The 22,165-nt window shown below is 41.8% G+C and overlaps 1 protein-coding gene across 2 annotated transcripts; it reads left to right on the top strand.

The window, feature by feature from the left end:
- Positions 1–527: 527 nt before the first annotated feature.
- On the top strand, positions 528–8,551 carry LOC136135720 (zinc finger protein 75A). 2 transcript variants are annotated; one of them, XM_065893666.1, is made up of 5 exons: positions 528–938; positions 2,468–2,663; positions 5,383–5,474; positions 5,762–5,888; positions 7,872–8,551. In XM_065893666.1, the coding sequence occupies exons 1-5, from the start codon at positions 528–530 to the stop codon at positions 8,549–8,551; spliced, it is 1,506 nt and encodes a 501-aa protein (XP_065749738.1). The 2 variants fall into 2 exon arrangements, with proteins under 2 accessions (XP_065749738.1, XP_065749739.1); XM_065893667.1 differs by lacking the exons at positions 528–938; positions 2,468–2,663; positions 5,383–5,474; positions 5,762–5,888 and adding exons at positions 3,810–3,909; positions 7,578–7,688.
- Positions 8,552–22,165: the final 13,614 nt, after the last annotated feature.

The raw sequence follows: 22,165 nt of genomic DNA, 5'->3' as shown, positions 1-22,165 counted from the left end.
GAAGTTGTACCCTCTTACTGAAGACAGACTAGGACGATATGTTGAAATTTAAGAGAAACTCAGAATATTCTCTTGATCTTTCCTTTACACGGAGAGGATGGCATAGGAAGTGCATCAATTAAATCTTTGGATAATCCCCAAACTCCTTGGAGCCAGTGGTTACTAGTTTTTTCACCCACCAACTTTTCCTGATTTTTTTTTTTTAAGGCAAAGTGATTTATTGGCATTTGTCTTTAATAAGCTGTGCTGTATTCAGCTGAATAATAGAAAGAAAATGAGAGAAACAAGGGCCTGGCAGTTGATTTGGGTTTTTTTGGCAGTTGATTTTTAAAGTTCATGTTTCTCTCATAAGTAACAAGTAGTAAAGTTCATGTGACTTTCTTACTGACATGCACTTTCTTCTGCCCTCAATGCCTTAGGAAGAAGATCCTTTTATTGATTTTGTTCCAGACCAGACTGGGCCTCAGTTTTCAGAGGTAGTGCTGGAGGTGTGTCCAATACAGGAGCAGAATTGTTCCTCGAGAAGAATGATGACCATAGATCTGAAGGTGGCTGAGTACTTGAACCCTCAGATCAGGACTCTGTGGGAGACCAAGGGACCTGTGACAGGGAGCTCCAGTCAGCATAAGAAATATGCCCCCCAAACGGACAGTCCCAGTCCTGAGAGGTCTCACCAGCACTTCCGGAGCTTCCTCTATCATGAAGCAGCTGGACCCCGGGAGGCTGTTGACCAGCTTCTGGAATTATGCCGTCGGTGGTTGAGGCCAGAGATTCATTCAAAAGAGCAGATCTTGGAACTTGTGGTGCTAGAGCAGTTCCTGTCCATTCTGCCCAGGGACACCCAGACCTGCATAAAGAAGCACCATCTACAGAGCATTGAGGAGGCTGTGGTCCTGGTAGAACACTTGCAGAGGGAATCTGGTCAAACGAGGAATGGGGTGAGAAGAAAGATTCCTGTTGTATACAGTGAAATAGGGTGATGGTGGATGTATTGGGGCAATTAATTGAGAAATAAAGTGAAATAGGTAACTTCTGTTGTCCCTTTAGGACATGTAAAGCAGAATGTAAAAGCACAGATCCACAGCCATAGTCAGTGCATATGATTCAGAAATCCTGAGAGAGGCTTCCCTGGCCTTAGGGAGAGAGTTGCTTTTTGCCCTCTTTGGAGCCAGGGTGTGTTGAGGGTAATGAGCCTAGTCTGGCTCGGCGAAGGAGATGGGCCTCAAGTTCTTAGAAACAACAAAAGGCAATAAGGAGTTGGAGAGGAAGCGACAGATCCAGAAAAGGAGGAATTCCTAGAGACCAAAGAAGAGTGAAGATAGGAAAGAAGGAGAAACCAAACAACTAGAGGAAGACTGCCCAGGAAGAGAAAAAGTAGAAAGAAAACAGGGAAAGAAAGATTTGGAAATCCCAACAGAGTAGCTGAGAGAAGAAAGAGCGTGAGTGATAGTGTCCTCTGTACCGTAGACAAGGGCCTCCACTGCCTTCCCTCAGTGGTTGTTCCTTGGCTGTGCTGTGAGCGGGGATCCAGGGCATGCCCTTGGGCAGGTGGCAGCATACCAGCTAGCTTCACAGGCCTACTGAGAATACCGGGAGGGCACACGTTTTGTGTCAAAATTACTTGAGGATAGGTTGGAGCCCTGACCCTCTTTTGTTTTTTAATTTACTTTTGACAGCATCGGGTCTTCGTTGCTGTGTGTGGGCTTTCTCTAGTTGTGGTGAGCGGGAGGTACTCTTCGTTGCGGTGCGCGGGCTTCTCGTTGCGGTGGCGTCTCTTGTTGCGGAGCACGGGCTTTAGGTGCGCGGGCTTCAGTAGTTGTGGCTCTTGGGCTCTAGAGCCCAGGCTCAGTAGTTGTGGCACACAGGCTTTGTTGCTGTCTGGCATGTGGGATCTTCCTCGACCAGGGCTCAAATCCATGTCCCCTGCATTGGCAGGCGGATTCTTAACCACTGCACCATCAGGGAAGCTCAGAGCCCTGGCTCTTTCCTCCCACATTTTTCTCCGTTTCATCCCAATCCTCTGTGAGACTCTTCCCTGGTGGCCATGTGGAAAATCTGGTTGACAGACACCTTTTAAATTCAATTCCTTTATCTTTTGAGAGAGAAGACAGAAAACCACTAAGGCAAGAATCTAAGTTGGGAGAGAAAGTCTGTCAAGGCAGCATGAGAACAGGTGGCCTGTGCAGCCCTGTTAGTGGTCTGAGCTGGGCTGGATGCAGAGGGTGGGGGCTGCTGTCTTGGAGGGCTGGCAGTAACCACACCTTTTTTCCTCTTCTGCCAATATTCTTATATTTTGTGTATAGTTCTTGTGGAAAACTGGTGGTCTCGTATCTCTTTTAAGTCTTTGTGACATTTCCTTTAGCGTCTCCTTCTTCCCACAGTTTGCACTCTGCTTTTTCCTCCCTCTCCCACCAACTCCCAAACGAAAAGTAAGTTCCATGGTAACAAGGATGGGCATTATTTCTAGGTTGCAGAGCATGAGCTGGGAAAGGAGGCAGTGCTCTTGGGAGAAACAGCAGAGGCCCCAGGCTTCAAGCTGAAGCCAGCAGAGGCCCAGCAAATGGGCATGTTCCAGGATGAAGAAATTTGGAATACACACCAGAGTCTACAAGAGCTGCTGATCAGGAATACCCACAAAGAAACTGAGCCCGTATGTGAGAGGGGTAAGGAGCTTCATGTTACTTTCCTTCTCTTGGGAGCTGTGATAGTAATTTAAGCCAAAACACGTGAGCACTTTCTGGTTGCCCTGCCCTGTGGATCTACTAATGCAGCCACGTTAGCAATTAGAATGCCCCCCAGGTTATGGTAGAGCAGACCAGGTGTGGTTGAAGGTGGGGGTTGGCCTAAGATACAGAAATCTCCAAACCACAGAACCCTGTTAATAACACTGGGAACTCAGTTTTTTACACTTGATCTTAGCCAAAAGGCCGAGAAGCGATTGGAACTCAGTTTTTTAGAAAAGTGGAGAGGGTTGGGCCCACCTTGTCCTCATAAAATACAGAAGGAATTGGAATCAGAAATCGGTTGTCAGTGGTGGAATGTGAAGAAAATTGTGTACCAGGAAAGAAATGATAAATGATTAAAATCTCCTACTGTATACTGGAGTCCCTGAGTATGTCATTTTCAAATATGTTTAAGCTTTGTCAAACTCTGAACAATTTGTGTCATGAGAGGAAAATTAAAAGGGTTTTTCCTTTTGTTAATTTTGCTTATGAAAACTGGCGAATCTGTTTAGAGGCTGGTAGATACTTGGTTCTCATTAACAAGGAGAAGGCCATTTCTGGGCACCATACACTTGTAAAGGTGTCTCATCAATACTGAAAAACTCAAGGTCTTCTGTATTTTAGAAATGAGCCTAGGATATTCAGAAACAGAAGCGAGAGAGATTTCCTGTGGCTCTCCTTCACCCACAGCGGTGTCTGCTCACCGGATCCTAGCCTTTCCTGAGCAGACAAACACCAAAGACTGGACAGTGGCACCTGAGCTCATCTTGTCTGAGTCCCAGGTGAGCTGTGCTTTCCAGCTTCTTAGGGCTGCCTTTCCCTGCTGCCCTTGACCCGCGCTCCCCAGCAGGTATTCAGAGCTGTTAGTCCAGATGTTCCCCACGATTTTGGGCACTTGTTAGTTGATCCCTTGCCTCCTTCCTTTCTGCCTTCTCACTTTTTAAAAATCAAATGCTGTTAGTTCCTTTTGTGACTGGCTTACCATGCAGTTGATGGCTCAGAAGGTTGGGCTGCTTTTGAAGTGGCAGGTACTGAGCTAAAGCCCATTTTCTTCTCTAGAGCTTGTTGACATTTGAAGAAGTGGCCATGTATTTTTCCCAAGAAGAATGGGAGTTACTGGATCCTACTCAGAAGGCCCTCTACAATGATGTAATGCAAGAAAACTATGAGACTGTCATCTCTCTAGGTAAAGATTCTTCCCTTCCCTTTGCATAGGAGTGGAGTAATCTGTCCTGTTGTTGGCGTACTGAGAATGCACCCCTGTGAGAGAGTCTCTGTTCTAGTAGCTGACTGGTTCTCAACTAGATGGTGTGGGCAGGGAAAAGGTATATCCAGAACACCAGGGAGCTTTTTCCCAGTGCACATGATCATTCCTTATCCTAAATCTGCCTTCTTTCCCTCCAGATTGCTCTTCTCTTAACTTTCCCATCTCCACAAAGGACACCACGATTCACCCAATATTTTAGCCCAGAAAACTTGGTCATCCTTTACACCGATCTTATCAAACCCCAGTAGTATTACTCCATCACTAGTCCTCTTGGCTCCACCTTCACCGTGTAGCCTGAGTCCAACCAAGTCTCAGCCTGCTGTGCTTTAGCATCTTGGTGTAAGCCAGCGGCATCTCTAACAAGGTCCACCTCAGTACTTTCTATCTGGCACCCCCCGCCACCATTCCTCCCCTCCCACAGGCTGTTTTCCACACAGCACAGCCAGAATCTTTTAAAAACTGGATCATATCAGGACACTTCTCTGCATGAAAACCTTACTGTGACTTTTCACACATTCATAATGAATCCAAACTCCTTGTAGAGGCACCTAGGACCCCCCAAATTCTGGCCCCTCCTCACCTTCCTGCCCTCATCTCCTGCCATTCCTGCCCTGCTCAGTCCTCTTTAGCCACACTGGTCTTCTTGCTGTTTCTTTTTTTTTAATATATAAATTAATTTATTTGTTTGTTTTTGGCTGTGTTGGGTCTTCATTGCTGCATGCGGGCTTTCTCTAGTTGCTGTGAGTGGGGACTACTCTTCACTGCAGTGCGTGGGCTTCTCATTGCTGTGGCTTCTCGTTGCAGAGCCCAGGCTCTAGGCCCACGGGCTTCAGTAGTTGTGGCGCATGGGCTCAGTAGTTGTGGCTCGCGGGCTGTAGAGCACAGGCTCAGTAGTTGTGGCGCGTGGGCTTAGTTGCTCCATGGCATGTCGGATCTTCCTATAACAGGGCTCAAACTCGTCTCCCCTGCATTGGCAGGCGGATTCTTAACCACTGCGCTACCAGGGAAACCCTTCTTGCTGTTTCTTGAACTCACCAAGCTCATTTCTTCCTTTGTATTTCCTTTACTTGGCACACTGGACTCAGTACTACATTTTCCAACACCTCTAATTTTTGTCCAACTCAGGAGAATTCATGTCATGTAAGGAAAAAAACAAGACTTCCTTTTATTGACTTCACTCATGAAAACTGAAGAGAGTCAACTGGGAAACCCATCTTAGGGGCTAGTAGATGCTTGATTCTTGTTTAAAATGAGATAGCCACTTCTAGGTACCACATAGCACTTGTAAAGTGTTCCATTTCTACTGAAAGATCAGGATCTTCTATATTTCAGAACTGAGCCTAGGATGTTCAAAGACAGAAGGGAGAGAAATTTCCTCTCACTCTTCTACAGCGGTGCCTGCTCACCAGATCCTAGCCTTTCCTGAGCAGACAAATGCCAAAGATTGGACAGTGGCACCTGAGCTCGTCTTGCCTGAGTCCCAGGTGAGCTGTGCTTTCCAGCTTCTTAGGGCTACCTCTCCCTGCTGCCCTTGACCCACACTGCCCAGCAGGTGCACAGAGGTGTTAACCGACATGATCCCCCTCAGGAACTGGGCACCTCCCAGGCTATTTGCTGATCCCTTGCCTACTTCCTTTCTGCCTTCCCACTTAAAAAAAATTCATGTGCTGTTAGTCCTTTAGTGACTGGCTTACCATGCAGTTGATGGCTCAGAAGGTTGGGCTACTACTGTAGTGGCAAGTCCTGAGCTAAAGCCCATTCTCTTCTTCAGAGCTTGTTGACATTTGAAGAAGTGGCCATGTATTTTTCCAAGGAAGAATGGGAGTTACTGGATCCCACTCAGAAGGCCCTCTACAATGATGTAATGCAAGAAAACTATGAGACTGTCATCTCTCTAGGTAAAGATTCTCCCCTTCCGTTAACATAGGAGTGGACTAATCTATCCTGTTGTTGGCGTACTGAGAATGCACCCCTGTGAGAGAGTCTCTGTTCTAGTAGCTGACTGGTTCTCAACTAGATGGTGTAGGCAGGGAAAAGATCACCAGGGAGCTTTTTCCAAGTACACATTCCTTACACTATTTGGAATTCTTGATCTCCTCTTCTCTCCAAACTTGCCCTTACATCTTGCCCATATCATCTCCGTAAAAGGAATACCCACTCATCCACTTGTTCAAAGCAAGAAACATCCAGTCATCCTTTACCTTGAGCTTGCCATAATACCCCACTAAGTCTAATACATCACTCTTGGCTCCACCTTCACAGTGTAGCCTGAATCTGATCATGTCTCAGCTTATTGTGTTAGCATCCTGGTCTCAGCCAGCAACATCTCTATCAAGGTCCACCTCAATACTTTCTAACTGGCACCCACGGCCACCACTCCTGCCCTCTCAGTCTGTTTTCTACATGGCAGCCAGAGTCTTTTAAAAACCTGATCAGATCATGACATTTTCTGCTTCAAAACCTTGCAATAACTTCTCGTAAGGTTCAGAATAAATCCAAATTCCTTACCAAGGCTCTCAGGACCCTCCAAAATCTGGCCCCTCCTCACCAGCCTGTCATGTCCTACTACTCGTGCCCTTGCTCTGGCCTCTTTGTTCATACTGCTCATCTTGCTGTTTCATGGACTTGAGGTGCTCATTTCTTTCCCCTTCCCTCTGCCTGGCCCACGTTTCTGCCACATGGTAAAATTCTCATTTTAGGGTTCTGCTCAGATATCACTTTCTAAAACAGGCTTTTCATACAGCCTTATCTAAAATATCTTCACAAGCAGAATCTTAAATGTTCTCTCACCCTGCTTTAGTTTTCTTCAAAACATTTATCACTTCCTGACATTTTATTTGCTTGTTTATTAATGTTAGATTGTCTCACTCTGCACTAAAAGATAAGCTCTGTGAGATCAAGGGGCTTGTCTTATTCACCACTGTATCCTTAGCACATAGAGGGTGTCTGGTGCACCATAGCCACTCAGCACATATGTATTGAATGACTGAGTGATGAATACTTTCCATACTTGGCAATATGACTTAGAGAAAGTCCACTAAGTAATTCTGGTCTGTTTCCTCCACCTGGATGTGAACCAGTGAGCTATGGGAATGGTAGAAATCTTTCCTGATCCAGTGTCTAGTACCTGAGATCTAAATTGAAAGTTGCTATAGTATAACAGGAATCACTTGTGTTTATGATACCCAGCCCACTGACCTTCACATTGACTCCTCTAGACCTGGCCTTATCCAGTATGAGTCTTCCTAAAGACTTAATAGGACCAGGTATATTTCCTACAGCCTCTGCAGTTTGGTCCTACCTTAGTAGAATATGGGGTATTCTTGGTAGCAGAAGATGGGGATCATGCACCGGATTCCCATGCCCTATATCCTTTTCATTGGTCCAGCTTAGGTTTATTTCTCACTCTCTACTTTGTATATCCACCCACAAATGAAGTATGTTATGAACCTGATACCAGATATGAGTCTATCCATTTAACCATTTGGTGTTGCAAACTGTTAAAGTATCCTTTGCTCTTCCTGAAATAGTCTGGAATTACTGGACTATTGTTACCAATCCTTGACCTCAGTTTTTCCATTTCACAGCATTATTTGTGCTCCCCAAACCTAAAGTGATCTCCTGTCTAGAGCAGGGGGAAGAGCCGTGGGTTCAAAGATCCCTGGAGTTCAAGGACAATTCTGGAGAGCTGCCTACAGGTAAGTACACCATGGGAAGAAAGGAAATGTGCCTTAATAGGAACTTTTACAAGGGCTTAACATTTTACACTTCTGCTTATCTGTTTTTTTTTAAAAATTAGTGTTCATCCAGTTTTTCTCTTCATTACTGTGGCTTTCTTGCTCTGTCATATGGTTAGCTGTTTCTTATGTTTATTCCAGCAGGGCTAAAGCTCAAAAATGACACTGAAAATCTTCAGCCTCTATGTCTTTCTGACTTAGAAATACAAGTACCAGTAGATATAGCATCAAAAAAGGCCAGATTGAAAGTCCCCCAGAAAACAATGGGCAAAGAAAATCATGGTGATATGCATAGGGTGGGGAAATGGCACCGAGATTTTCCAGTGAAGAAAAAAAAGAAACTTTCAACCTGGAAACAAGAGCTGCTGAAACTTATGGATCTTCACAAAAAAGAACGTGCAGGAGAGAAGCCTTTTAAATGCCAGGAATGTGGGAAAAGCTTCAGAGTTAGCTCTGACCTTATTAAGCACCAAAGAATTCACACTGAAGAGAAACCATATAAATGTCAGCAGTGTGATAAGAGGTTTAGGTGGAGTTCAGATCTTAATAAGCACTTAACAACACACCAAGGAATAAAACCATATAAATGCTCATGGTGTGGGAAAAGCTTCAGTCAAAATACAAATCTCCACACACACCAAAGAACTCACACTGGAGAGAAGCCCTTTACATGTCATGAATGTGGAAAAAAATTCAGTCAAAATTCCCACCTTATTAAACACCGGAGAACTCACACAGGTGAGCAGCCTTATACCTGTAGCACATGCAGGAGAAACTTCAGCAGACGCTCAAGCCTTCTTAGACACCAGAAACTCCACCAGTAAAGGGAAGCTTGTTCGGTGTCCTCAGTCTGAAGAAATTCACCAAGTGGAGCTGGACCTTAAAGTTATGAAAAGTACAAAATTATGAAACATGAAGAATTTTTCATCAGTGGAATTTTTCATCAGGAAACTTTGGGAAATAAACATGTTTCACAGAAGGAATCAAGGTTGAGTCTGCAGGGAATGTGTTAGTTGTACTACTTGCTGTTTTTACTAAAACTTTCAGGGATTTCCTTAGCAGGAGAGGTGTTCTAAGAACATTCAGAGTAAAGGGAAAAGCTGTTTTGGGACTGTATTTGGCAGAATAGCAAATTCAGCTTCAAATAGTGGATGCAGCCATGAATTCTTCTGTGGTCACAGAGGTGAATATTGTTGGTTTGCATTGATTTCCTCAGCCACTCTTAAGCATACATGTTAGAAACATTTGTAGCATGGTCTTCCAAAACAGAAAGCAATAATATGACGTTTAATTGCATACCATTGTCTTCCAGGTTTACCAATTTCAGTAATCTCATGGGCAGAAATGAATTCTAATGTAAAATTTTTGAAGAACCAAATTGGATTTTCTTAACTGTCCCATCATCGGGTACTGTTCACAAATTTGGACATTGTTTGAGTTCCTTTTTTAACTTTTTAGCTAATTCAGCTCTGGAATACTATTAGTACAGTTTTTACTGTGATGAAATCATATTTACTTCACCAATAGGGAATCTGCCCAGGTGAACTAATCGCTATTGTATGCCTCTCTGGTGGTGGATGGAAAAGGGAGAACACCTCTAAGAAGGAGATAATATGGAAACGGGTTGGAATCTTTAGCCATGTAAAGAAGAATTTTCTCGAGTAAAAGAAACTAGACTGTTTACTTATGTCACAATATCAATAGGATAAAACAGCCATAAAAATGAGCACTTTTCCAAGGTCTAAATGGAAATTAATGGCAATTCAGGATCACCTTCTCAGGTTTTTATCTGTTTGCATTTTAACTTGGCTTTTGTATGTCATTAAGAACAAGGAGGGCTTCCCTGGTGGCGCAGTGGATGAGAGTCCGCCTGCCAATGCAGGGGACACGGGTTCGTGCTCCGGTCCGGGAAGATCCCACATGCCGCAGAGTGGCTGGGCCCGTGAGCCATGGCCGCTGAGCCTGCGTGTCCGGAGCCAATGGGAGAGGCCACAACGGGAGAGGCCACAACAGTGAGAGGCCCGCATACCGCAAAAAAAAAAAAAAAAGAACAAGGAGAGGGTTATATTTGGGAACTGGAGTGTTTACTGCATCAGGATCCTATGGGTCACAGGGCATGTTACTCTGGGAATCCAGTGAACAGGAGACCAGTTCCCAAAAGCAAAGATTTGGGAGAGGATGCTGAGTGGTAGGCAAGGACGGACAAATACACATGTGTGTTGGTTGACTTACACTGTAACTGTTAAACAGGAAGGGTCATCCTTCTGTTTTCTCCATCGTATCATGTAACAGCCTTAGTGTACACATTTGATAGATTGCAGAAAATCTCTGTAGGCTGTGGATTTTCTTGTAGCTCCACCTTTTATCTACAACAGTGATGCAGATGTGTTCCTGATAGAGCATCTAGGTGTAATCAGGAAAGGAGTTAAACAAGGAAATAAGAGATCCAGAGGCTTGTTGAGACCCCATAGCTAGTGGGTCTGTTGGCTGTCACTTAGCTGCATCAGTCAGGCCTGAGGGCAGGATTAGCAGGACTGATCTGTATGTTGTTCCTGCCCAGCCAGCCTGGATGACATTGTATTGTGTCTATTTCTATTTCTAGCTTGTAAAACATTCCTGTTTCTTGATTGGTTACTGAAACACTCTTAAATCTCCAGTTTTCATATGAAATAGAGATAACACTCAACTCAGGGTTTTTCTGGGGATTAGAGGGGTTGATGAAGGAAAAGCACTTATCGGCCTGGGAAATAGCAGGGTCTCAGTCAGTGTGCGTGTCCTTCCCTTTCCCCTGGTCCCCAGTGGTATGTTGGGTGGACTGACTACATTAAAGGAGCAGATGCATTTGTGGCTGTTGCAGCTCCTTCCAGGAGCTGAGCACTCGTGGTGGTGGTTTGCTCGGTTGATTTGGTCCTTGGCTTCAGTGCTTTATGGTGTAAGTCACCTGAGGTTTTGGTCTGCCGCTTTCAGCAGGATTTCATTTTCTTCTCTAAGATAACTGTACCAGTATACCAGTGTGCTTATTTTTTAAGCTCGGCCAGCTCTGCAGCTCTTGTCGGCATAGATCTTACCCAACAGTCTCAGCCTTACACCCGTGGGACTCTGTTTCTTCTCCCAAGTTATACATATGGATTTCTTGCTGACATTACATTCATTCATTCAATTTAATGAGGGCCTATTATGTACCCAGGTAGTCTTCTAAACTAAGGATATAGTAGTGGACAAGGAGACAAAATGCATATCCTCATGGAGCTTGTATCCTAGTGAACAGTAAGAAGGGAGTGGTTAGACTTTTTTCTCCTTGCAGTTACACAGGATCCTGGGATAGTTTTGAGCAGTAGGTTGTCTGCAGAACTCTCACTTCTCGGCTTAAGCATTTATATTTTGGTGCAGGACTCTCTAATGCTGTCTTTTCCTGCCTCAGTCATATAAGCACATACAGAGAGAGAGGTCACAAGTCAGAACAGTCTGGAATGCCGAGCCCCCCACATTGTGGAGGGGTATCTGTTCCACAGAGTCTCCCAGACCTATAATGGACTCTGTAGGAATAAGAAGTAAACTTTTGTTGCGTTAAATCACTGGGATGTTGGTGCTGTGTGTTTCTGCAGCATAACGTGGCCTGTCTTGTTGGAAATGCTAGAACAGATCCAGCACTTGCTGGATGACATATGTAACCCAGCAGATGTTGACAGTCTTCTTGAAATAGGAGAGATGTGAACCTTAGGATGAAACTAACACCATAGAAGGCAGAGCAGAGTGATAAATACTCAGGTTTTAGAGACACCACTGAGCGGTAGGATCAAGAATCACCTGACACCTAGAATTGCCCAGGACTTTTTAGCGACGTAAATCTATATGTTTCCTCTTATTGTTTAAACCAGAGTGATTGGGGTTTCTGTTCATTGTAACAGAAATCATTCTAATACATAGAACAATAACTGATTTAAGATAATATATGTAGGAGAGAAACAATGTTCTTATATATGCCTATTTAAAAGCTTTCATTATGGGGCTTCCCTGGTTGCGCAGTGGTTAAGAATCCACCTGCCAACACAGGGGACACGGGTTCAAGCCCTGGTTGGGGAAAATCCCACATGCCGGGGAGCATCTAAGCCTGAGCGCCACAACTACTGAAGCCAGCGTGCCTAGAGCCCATGCTCCGCAACAAGAGAAGCTACCGCAATGACAAGCTTGCGCACCACAACAAAGAGTCGCCCCCACTCGCCGCAACTAGAGAAAGCCTGCGAGCAACAATGCAGCCAAAAATTAATGAATTAATTAGTTAAAAAAAACCTCATTACAGAAATAATCAACATATTTAAAATAAAGTAAAATGAGAAGCCCCTATATAGGCTTTAACAATTTTGCTAACTTTTGTCATTTATCCCCTCCAGTTTTTTTTTGCATCTATTGAGTTGATCATATGGTTTTTATTCATCAATTTGATAATATGGTGTATCACATTGATTGATTTGCATATATTGAAGAATCCTTGCATCCCTGGGATAAATCCCACTTGATCATGGTGTATGATCCTTTCAATGTGTTGTTGGATTCTGTTTGCTAGTATTTTGTTGAGGATTTTTGCAGCTATATTCATCAGTGATATTGGTCTGTAATTTTCTTTTTTTTGTAGTATCTTTGTCTGGTTTTGGTATCAGGGTGATGGTGACATCATAGAATGAGTTTGGGAGTGTTCCTCTGCAATTTTTTGGAGGAGTTGAGAAGGATGGGTGTTAGCTCTTCTCTAAATGTTTGATACAATTCACCTGTGAAACCATCTGGTCCTGGACTTTTGTGTGTTGGAAGATTTTTAATAACAGTTTCAATTTCATTACTTGTGATTGGTCTGTTCATATTTTCTATTTCTTCCTGGTTCGGTCGTGGAAGGTTATACCTTTCTAAGAATTTGTCCATTTTTTCCAGGTTGTCCATTTTATTGGCATAGAGTTGCTTGTAGTAGTCTCTTAGGATGTTTTGTATTTCTGTGTCTGTTGTAACTTCTTTTTCATTTCTAATTTTATTGATTTGAGTCCTCTCCCTCTTTTTCTTGATGAGTCTGGCTAATGGTTTATCAAGTTTGTTTATCTTCTCAAAGAACCAGCTTTTAGTTTTATTGATCTTTGCTATTGTTTTCTTTGTTTCTATTTCATTTATTTCTGCTCTGATCTTTATGATTTCTTTCCTTCTGCTAAGTTTGGGTTTTGTTTGTTCTTCTTTCTCTAGTTCCTTTAGGTGTAAGTTTAGATTGTTTATTTGAGATTTTTCTTGTTTCTTGAAGTAGGCTTGTATAGCTATAAACTTCCCACTTAGAACTGCTTATGCTGCATCCCATAGGTTTTGGATCGTCGTGTTTTCATTGTCATTTGTCTCTAGGTATTTTTCGATTTCCTCTTTGATTTCTTCAGTGATCTCTTGGTTGTTTAGTAACACATTGTTTAGCCTCCATGTGTTTGTTTGTGTTTTTTACGTTTTTTTCCCTGTAATTGATTTCTGATCTCATAGCATAGTGGTCAGAAAAGATGGCTTGATATGATTTCAATTTTCTTAAATTTACCGAGGCTTGATTTGTGACCCAAGATGTGATCTATCCTGGAGAATGTTCCATGTGCACTTGAGAAGAAAGTGTAATCTGCTGTTTTTGGATGGAATGTCCTATAAATATCAATTAAATCTATCTGGTCTATTGTGTCATTTAAAGCTTCTTTTCCATATTCATTTTCATTTTGGATGATCTGTGCATTGGTGTAAGTGAGGTGTTAAAGTTCTCCACTATTATTGTATTACTGTCGATTTCCTCTTTTATAGCTGTTAGTAGTTGCCTTATGTATTGAGGTGCTCCTATGTTAGGTGCATATATATTTATAATTGTTTTATCTTCTTCTTGGATTGATGTCTTGATCATTATGTAGTGTCCTTCCTTGTCTCTTGTAACATTCTTTATTTTAAAGTCTATTTTATCGGATATGAGTATTGCTACTCCAGCTTTCTTTTGATTTCCATTTGCATGGAATATCTTTTTCCATCCCCTCACTTTCAGTCTGTATGTGCCCCTAGGTCTGAAGTGGGTCACTTGTAGACAGCATATATATGGGTCTTGATTTTGTATCTGTTCAGCAAGCCTGTGTCTTTTGGTTGGAGCATTTAATCCATACATGTTTAAGGTAATTATCAATATGTGTGTTACTATGACCATTTTCTTAATTGTTTTGGGTTTGTTTTTGTAGGTCCTTTTCTTTTGTGTTTCCCACTTAGAAAAGTTCCTTTAACATTTGTTATAGAGCTGGTTTAGTAGTGCTGAATTCTCTTAGCTTTTGCTTGTCTCTGAAGGTTTTGATTTCTCCATCGAATCTGAATGAGATCCTTGCCAGGTAGAGTAATCTTGGTTGTAGGTTTTTCCCTTTCATCACTTTAAGTGTATCATGCTACTGCCTTCTGGCTTGTAGAGTTTCTGCTGAGAAATCAGCTGTTAACCTTATGGGAGTTCCCTTAATGTTGTCATTTTTCCCTTGCTGCTTTCAATAATTTTTCTGTGTCTTTAATTTTTGCCAGTTTGATTACTATGTGTCTCAGCGTGTTTTCCCTTGGATTTATCCTGTATGGGACTCTCTGCACTTCCTGGACTTGGGTGGCTATTTCCTTTCCCATGTTAGGGAAGTTTTCGACTATAATCTCTTCAAATATTTTCTCAGGTCCTTTCTCTCTCTCTTCTCCTTCTGGGACTCCTATAATGTGAGTGCTTCTGCGTTTAATGTTGTCCCAGAGGTCTCTTAGGCTGTCTTCATTTCTTTTCATTCTTTTTTCTTTATTCTGTTCTGCAGCAGTGAATTCCACCATTCTGTCTTCCAGGTCACTTATCCTTTCTTCTGCCTCAGTTATTCTGCTATTGATTCCTTCTAGTGTAGTTTTCATTTCAGTTATTGTATTGTTCATCTCTGTTTGTTTGTTCTTTAATTCTTCTAGGTCTTTGTTAAACATTTCTTGCATCGTCTCGATCTTTGCCTCCATTCTTTTTCCGAGGTCCTGGGTCATCTTCACTATCATTATTCTGAATTCTTTTTCTGGAAGGTTGCCTATCTCCACTTCATTTAGTTGTTTTTCTGGGGTTTTATCTTGTTCCTTCATCTGGTACATAGCCCTCTGCCTTTTCATCTAGTCTATCTTTCTGAATGTGGTTTTTGTTCCACAGGCTGCAGGATTGTAGTTCTTCTTGCTTCTGCTGTCTGCCCTCTGGTGGATGAGTCTATCTAAGAGGCTTGCATAAGTTTCCTGATGGGAGGGACTCCAGTTTTTTGTTTTTTATTTTGCTTGGAGAGAGTGAGTTGGTTGTTTTGGAATATTTAAAGCCAATCTCAGACATTATGACATTTCATGCATAAATAGTTTCATTATAAGAGATAAACAATTCTTGACAGTCTCTGCCCTAAACCATATTTGAGAACGAATTCTCAAAGAATTCTCCCTCTTGTGGAGGCCTTCTCTCCACAAGAGGCAAGCTTAATAGAGAACGTGGGAGCTTCCTTTCCCTCCCTCAGAGGGCAACCAGAACTTGACCAACAACTTCTCGAGGTGACTTTGTAAGAGGACCCTTTTGGTCTCCCCACTGGGGTATTCATTTGTGAGAACAACAGGCAACCCAAATACTTCATAATGAGGGTGGTCCAGAAGGAATACTAGATGCCTGTAATGATCAGACCAACTTATTAGTAATCTGAAACTACATGATCAACTGCTAACTTTTAACAAGCATCAGAGTGATTCATGCATTAAGAGTTCAGTGGCAGTAGTTAATTGTTGGTTTTCTGGAAGCCACTGAAGAACAAAATAATAATAGTAAGTACTCTCTAACATGTTCATATAGGACATTTCTCCAGGAGCTCAAAGTGCCCTCATTTACCTACTTTCATTGGTTTTCATCTTTATTTTTCTTGAAGTAATGTGTAAATGAATACTAAAGAATTAGAATTTATTGTAATTCACTTCCCTCTAAGCATTCCTGCTTGATCATATTTTTTTCTTAGTATTACCCATCACATTTAACTAACTGCTAAGATGAAAAATGAAGCGGAAATTTAATACTCCTTTTCTATTTCCTTCCTCATTTGGCGCCATACTTCCTCTTCATGAGGAATTTTCTCTTCTTTTTTTTGGTTGGTGTCCACCCTTTACCTTGATCCTCTTCTGGTGTGTTTCTAAGGTAATTATTTTGTGCTTCAATACCCAGTGCTCTAATAGTCTAGAAGTGTGGTATAACCTGCTTTGAAAGATCCCTTTATGGCCAATTTAACTTACCATACTTTATCATTTATAAATATCGACTTAATCAACAAAGTGTATTTGCAACCAGTATTCTTGGTGCCATAAACTAGTGTTTATCACCTGCAGTTCCCAAATTGACACATTAACCTGCTGCCAAAAACTGGTTCCATCTTTATCTCTACCTGTGGATGTTTGCTTCCTAAAACTTTCGGAGAGATATGCACTGGGAATGTTCATTTATTCATTCAACATTGGGCAAATGTTTATTGGGCACTTTCTATGTGCCAGGCATTGTTTTATGTGCCGAGATTTTCACTTAGCCTTTTTGCTTCTAAAGAATGCTGGGGTGAGGAGGAGGAACCTTCCCTCATGGTCCAATGGTTAGGACGCCAGGCTTCCACTGAAGGAGGGCACAGGGTTCCATCCCTGGTCGGACATTCCCGCAAACTGTGCAACACATCCAAACATAAATAAATAAATAAAGCTGGACTGAGGATGAAGTGGGCATTCTCTAGGCTCCTGTACATCATTTAAACAATTTGTATATTTTTGTTATTCATTTGTTTAGCAGTTTGGCTTTCCATGGTCAGTTTCCCACTCCATCTTATCTTTTTTTAATATATATACATTTATTTTATTTTATTTTATCTTATTTTTGGCTGCACTGGGTCTTCGTTGCTGCACACAGGCTTCCTCTGGTGCGGTGAGCGGGGACTACTCTTTGCTGCTGTGCACAGGCTTCTCATTCGGGTGGCTTCTCTTATTGCGGAGCACAGGCTCTAGGTGCGCGGGCTTCAGTAGTTGTGGCATGTGGGCTCAGTAGTTTTGGTTTGCAGGCTCTACAGCGCAGGCTCAGTAGTTGTGGCGCACGGGCTTAGGTGCTCTGCAGCATGTGGGATCTTCCCAGACCAGAGTTTGAACCCGTGTCCTCTGAATTGGCAGGCAGATTCTTAATCACTGCATCCCCAGGTAAGTCCTAGATACATTCTCAGTAAGATATTGAGACAAAGCAAACTCCTATGAAAATTTAGACACTTTAGTATATAAGCAATTATATCCTATTTGCCAAAAGAGTTTTGTTTATTTGTTGTTTTGGCTGTGTCACATGACATGTGGGATCTTAGTTCCCTGAACAGGGATCAAACCTGTGCCTCCTGCAGTGTACGTGTGGAGTCAACCACTGGACCACCATGGAAGTTCCAAAAGGGGTTTTTTTTTTTTTTTTTTTTGGCTGCCTTGGGTATTCGTTGCTGTGCGTGGGCTTTCTCTAGGTGCAGTGAGCGAGGGGCTACTCTTCATTGCAGTGTACAGGTTTCTCATTGTGATGGCTTCTCTTGTTGCAGAGCGTGGGCTCTAGGCGCATGGACTTGAGTAGTTGCAGCACGTGGGCTCTAGAGCTCAGGCTCAGTAGTTTTGAAACACGGGCTTAGTTGTTCCACAGCATGTGGGATCTTCCTGGACCAGGGCTCAACCCCGTGTCCTCTGCATTGGCAGGCAGTTTCTTAACCGCTGCGCCACCAGGGAAGACCCAGCGTTTTTTTTTTTTTTAAGCCTGTTTTCAAATTTTTATAACCATCAACCCCCAAGCAATCAGCAACTTCATTTCAGCATTACTTGGGGACTTCCCTGGTGGCGCAGTGGTTAAGAATCCACCTGCCAATGCAGGGGACATGGGTTGGATCCGTGGTCCGGGAAGATCCCACATGCCATGGATCAACTAAGCCCGTGTGCCACGACTACTGAGCCTGTGCTATAGAGCCCGCGAGCCACAACTACTGAGCCCACATGCCACAGCTACTGAAGCCCACGTGCGTATAGCCCGTGCTCCACAACAAGAGAAGCCTCTGCAATGATAAGCCTGTGAGCTGCAACGAAGAGTAGCCCCTGTTCGCTGCAACTAGCAATAGCCCGTGCACAACGAAGACCCAACACAGCCAAAAATTAAAAAAAAAAAAAAACTATTAAAAAGAAGTATTACTTAACACTACATGAAAGAAACTCAATAGTAGAGAATTTAATATTGAAGGATTTGAATAGACATTTCTCCCAATAAGATATACAAATGGCCAGTCAGCACATAAAAAGGCAATCAACATCATTAGCCATCACAGAAATTCAAATCAAAACCACATTGAGGGAAATGCTCTAAGCAAAAGACACAAGCTTGCTGCATGGATACAAAAACAAGACCCATATATATGCTATCTACAAGAGACCCACTTTAGACCTAGGGACACATACAGACTGAAAGTGAGGGGATGGAAAAAGATATTCCATGCAAATGGAAATCAAAAGAAAGCCGGAGTCGCAATACTGATATCAGGTAAAATAAACCTTAAAATAAAGAATGTTACGAGAGACAAGGAAGGACACTACATAATGATCAAGGGATCAATCCAAGAAGATATAAAAATTATATATGCACCCAACATAGGAGCACCTCAATACATAAGGCAAATGCTTACAGCTATAAAAGAGGAAATCTACAGTAACACAATAATAGTGGAGCACTTTAACACCTCATATACACCAATGGACAGATCAGCCAGCCAGAAAATTAATAAGGAAACAAGCTTTAAATGACACAATAGACCAGATAGATTTAATTGATATTTATAGGACATTCCATCCGAAAACAGCAATTACACTTTCTCAAGTACACACAGAACATTTTCCAGGATAGATCACCTCTTGGGTCACAAATCAAGCCTCAGTAAATTTAAGAAAATTGAAATCATATCAAGCAACTTTTCTAACCACAATGCTATGAGATTAGAAATCAGTTACAGGGGAAAAAACATATAAAACACAAACACGTGGAGGCTAAACAATATGTTACTAAATAACCAAGAGATCACTGAAGAAATCAAAGAGGAAATCAAAAAATACCTAGAGACAAATGACAATGAAAACACGACGATCCCAAACCTATGGGATGCAGCAAAAGCAGTTCTAAGAGGGAAGTTTATAGCAATACAATCTCCTACTTCAAGAAACAAGAAGAATCTCAAACAGTCTAACCGTACACCTAAAGGAACTAGAGCAAGAAAAACAAAACCCAAAGTTAGTAGAAGGAAAGAAAGATCAGAGCAGAAATAAATGAAATAGAAACAAAGAAAACAATAGCAAGGATCAATAAAACTAAAAGCTGGTTCCCTGGTTGTCCAGTGGTTAGGATTCTGTGCTCTCACTGCCGAGGGCCTGGGTTTGATCCCTGGTTGGGAAACTAAGATCCTACAAGCCACCAAGAAAACAAAACAAAAAATCAACCAAACAAAGCACATTAAGATACCATTTATCTCCCCTAGCATGGCTGTAATAAAAAAGATAATAACACGTGTTATCAAGGATGTGGAGAAATTAGAACCATCATACACTGCTGATGGGAATTTAAATTGTTCAGTCACTGTAGAATACACTCTGTCAGTAACTGCAAAATTTAAACATTACCATTTGTCCCAACAATTCCACTGCTAAGTATATACCCAAGAGAATAGAAATCTTGTGTCCACAAAAAACCTTACATATGAATGTACATAGCAGCCTTATTCACAATAGCCCCAAAGTAGAAAGAACCCAGATGTCCATCAACTGTTATATGGATGAATAAAAAGTGGTATATCCATACAATTGAATATTATTAGCTATAACAAATGAAATTCTGATATATGCTACAACATGGATGAATGTTGAAACATGCTAAGTGAAAGGAGTTAGACATAAAAGTCACATGTTGTATGAAATATCCAGAACAGACAAATCTATAGAGACAAAGTGGATTAGTGTTTTCCAGGGGCTGGAAGCGTCAGGGGGTGGAGGTTGACTGTTAAAGATACAGGGTTTCTTTTGGGGTGATGAAAATGTTCTGGAATTATATACTGATGATGATATGTAAATATACTAATAAACCACTGAATTAAACACTTTAAAAAGGTGAGTTTTATTATATGTGTCTTATATTGTAATTTAAAAATTGGCAGGGACTTAAGCAGGTATTTTATCGTGGTTTTTTGTTTTGTTTGTTTTTTTGTTGTTTTCTATTGTGGTTTTGATTTGCATTTCCCCAATTACAAGTAGGCTTCCAGGGACTTCCATGGTGACACAGTCGTTAAGAACCCGCCAATGCAGGGAACACGGGTTCCAACCTTGGTCAGGGAAGATCCCACATGCCGCGGAGCAACGAAGCCCGTGCACCGCAACTACTGAGCCTGTGCTCTAGAGCCTGCGAGCCACAACTACTGAGCCCACGTGACACAACTACCAAAGCCTACGCGCCTAGAACCCATGCTCCACAAAAATAGAAGCCACCGCAATGAGAAGCCTGTGCACGGGAACGAAGAGTAACCCCTGCTTGCTGCAACTAGAGAAAGCCCGCGGGCGGCAGCGAAGACTCAGTGCAGCCAAAAATAAAATATAAATAAATAATAAAATTAAGAAAAAAAAAACAAGTAGGCTTGCAGGTAACTAATAGTAGCAGGTGGGACAGGGAAGAAGACTGGACAAGAAAAAATGAAAGATTACATAAAAGCTTTGAGAAGGAGTAAACTAATTTAGGAAGACTTTTGTGGAGGCAGGGGTTAGGTGGCAGAGTGGAGAACCAGTAATACAGGAAAAGAAAGAAAATGTATAAAGATAGGAAAGGCTCGAGAAAAACTTAGTATTGGAGTTCCAGCTCTGGGTAAGTTGTAGTAAGCATGCTTCACCTTTTCTCTCACATAGAAAACAAGTCTAAAACCTGGGTAGAATGCATGGAGCAGCTATTTGAGAACTTCAAAGCGTCAATAGCAGCAGGTGATTTGGAGAACAACAGTAGAATTCAAAGTACCACTGAACTGATGCTGAGTTTATATAGGATTTTTAAAAAATTAATTTTTGTCTGCATTGGGCCTTTGTTGCTGCACGCGGGCTTTTCTCTAGTTGCGGTGAACGGGGGCTACTCTTTGTTGTAGTGTGTGGGCTTCTCATTGCAGTGGCTTCTCCTGTTGCGGAGTACAGGCTCTAGGCGCACAGGCTTCAGTAGTTGTGGCACATGGGCTTAGTAGTTGTGGCTCGCATAATGGTGAGTTTACAAGTTATATTCTCTGATGTTCCTTTACCTCAACTTAGCACAACTAGAAACCTGAAAGTGAGCACTGTAGTGAAGATGGAGACAAAGTACAACATTTATTTATGACAAAAATTCTAAGAAAACTAGGAGTAGAATGGAACTTCTTCAACCGGTAAAAGAGCACCTGTTCTTTTAAGTTAATTTATTTATTTTTATTTTGGTTGCACTGTGTGGCTTGTGGGATCTCAGTTCCCTGACCAGGGATTGAACCCAGGCCACGGCAGTGAAAGCACCAAATTCTAATCACTAGTTCACCAGGGAACTCCGAAAGAGTATCTATATTTTAAAAACCTATAGTCCATATCACATTTAATTGCAAAGACTGAATGCTTTCCCTCTGAGATAAGGAACAAAACAAGAATACCCACTTCTGCCACTCCTGTTTAGCATTGTACTGTGAGGCTTGGCTAGTCCAATAATGAAAGAAAAGGAAATACAAAACATCCAGATTTGAAAGGAAAAACAAAACTGTCTACTCAGATGACATGATTTTTATTGTGGAAAATCCTAAGATGCTACCAAAATTTCTAGAATAAGTAAATTTAGTAAGATCACAGGATACAAAGTAAGCAAATAAAACAAATTCCATTTCTATACACTGGAAACAATATAATTTACAATAGCTTCAAAAGAAATATTTAGTTATAAATCTAACAAAACATGTACAGGATATGTATGCTGAGAACTATAAACCACTGGTGAAATAAGTCCTAAGTAAATGGGAAGACATACCATGTTCATAGTTTGGAAAGACTCAACATAGTAAAGATATCAATTCCCCAGACTGATCAATAGATTTAATGCAATGTGGAAAGATCAACGAATTCGAAGAGCCTAAATAGTTTTGAAAAATAAGAAAAAAATTTGAAGGAATTACAACACTTGATTATAAGACTTTCTCTAAAGCTACATTAATCAAAAGAGTGTGGTCTTGGGGACTTCCCTGGTGTTCTAGTGGCTAAGACTCCACGCTCCCAATGCAGGGGGCCTGGGTTCGATCCCTGGTCAGGAAACTATATCCTGCATGCCTCAGTGAGGATCACATGGCAACGAAAGTCCTGTGTGCCACAACTAA

Source organism: Phocoena phocoena, chromosome 15 (assembly GCF_963924675.1).
Source record: "Phocoena phocoena chromosome 15, mPhoPho1.1, whole genome shotgun sequence".
In the NCBI taxonomy this organism is placed as follows: Eukaryota; Metazoa; Chordata; class Mammalia; order Artiodactyla; family Phocoenidae; genus Phocoena; species Phocoena phocoena.
The sequence above is the reverse complement of the archived record's forward strand: the minus strand, read 5'-3'. Positions and strand labels throughout refer to the sequence as shown.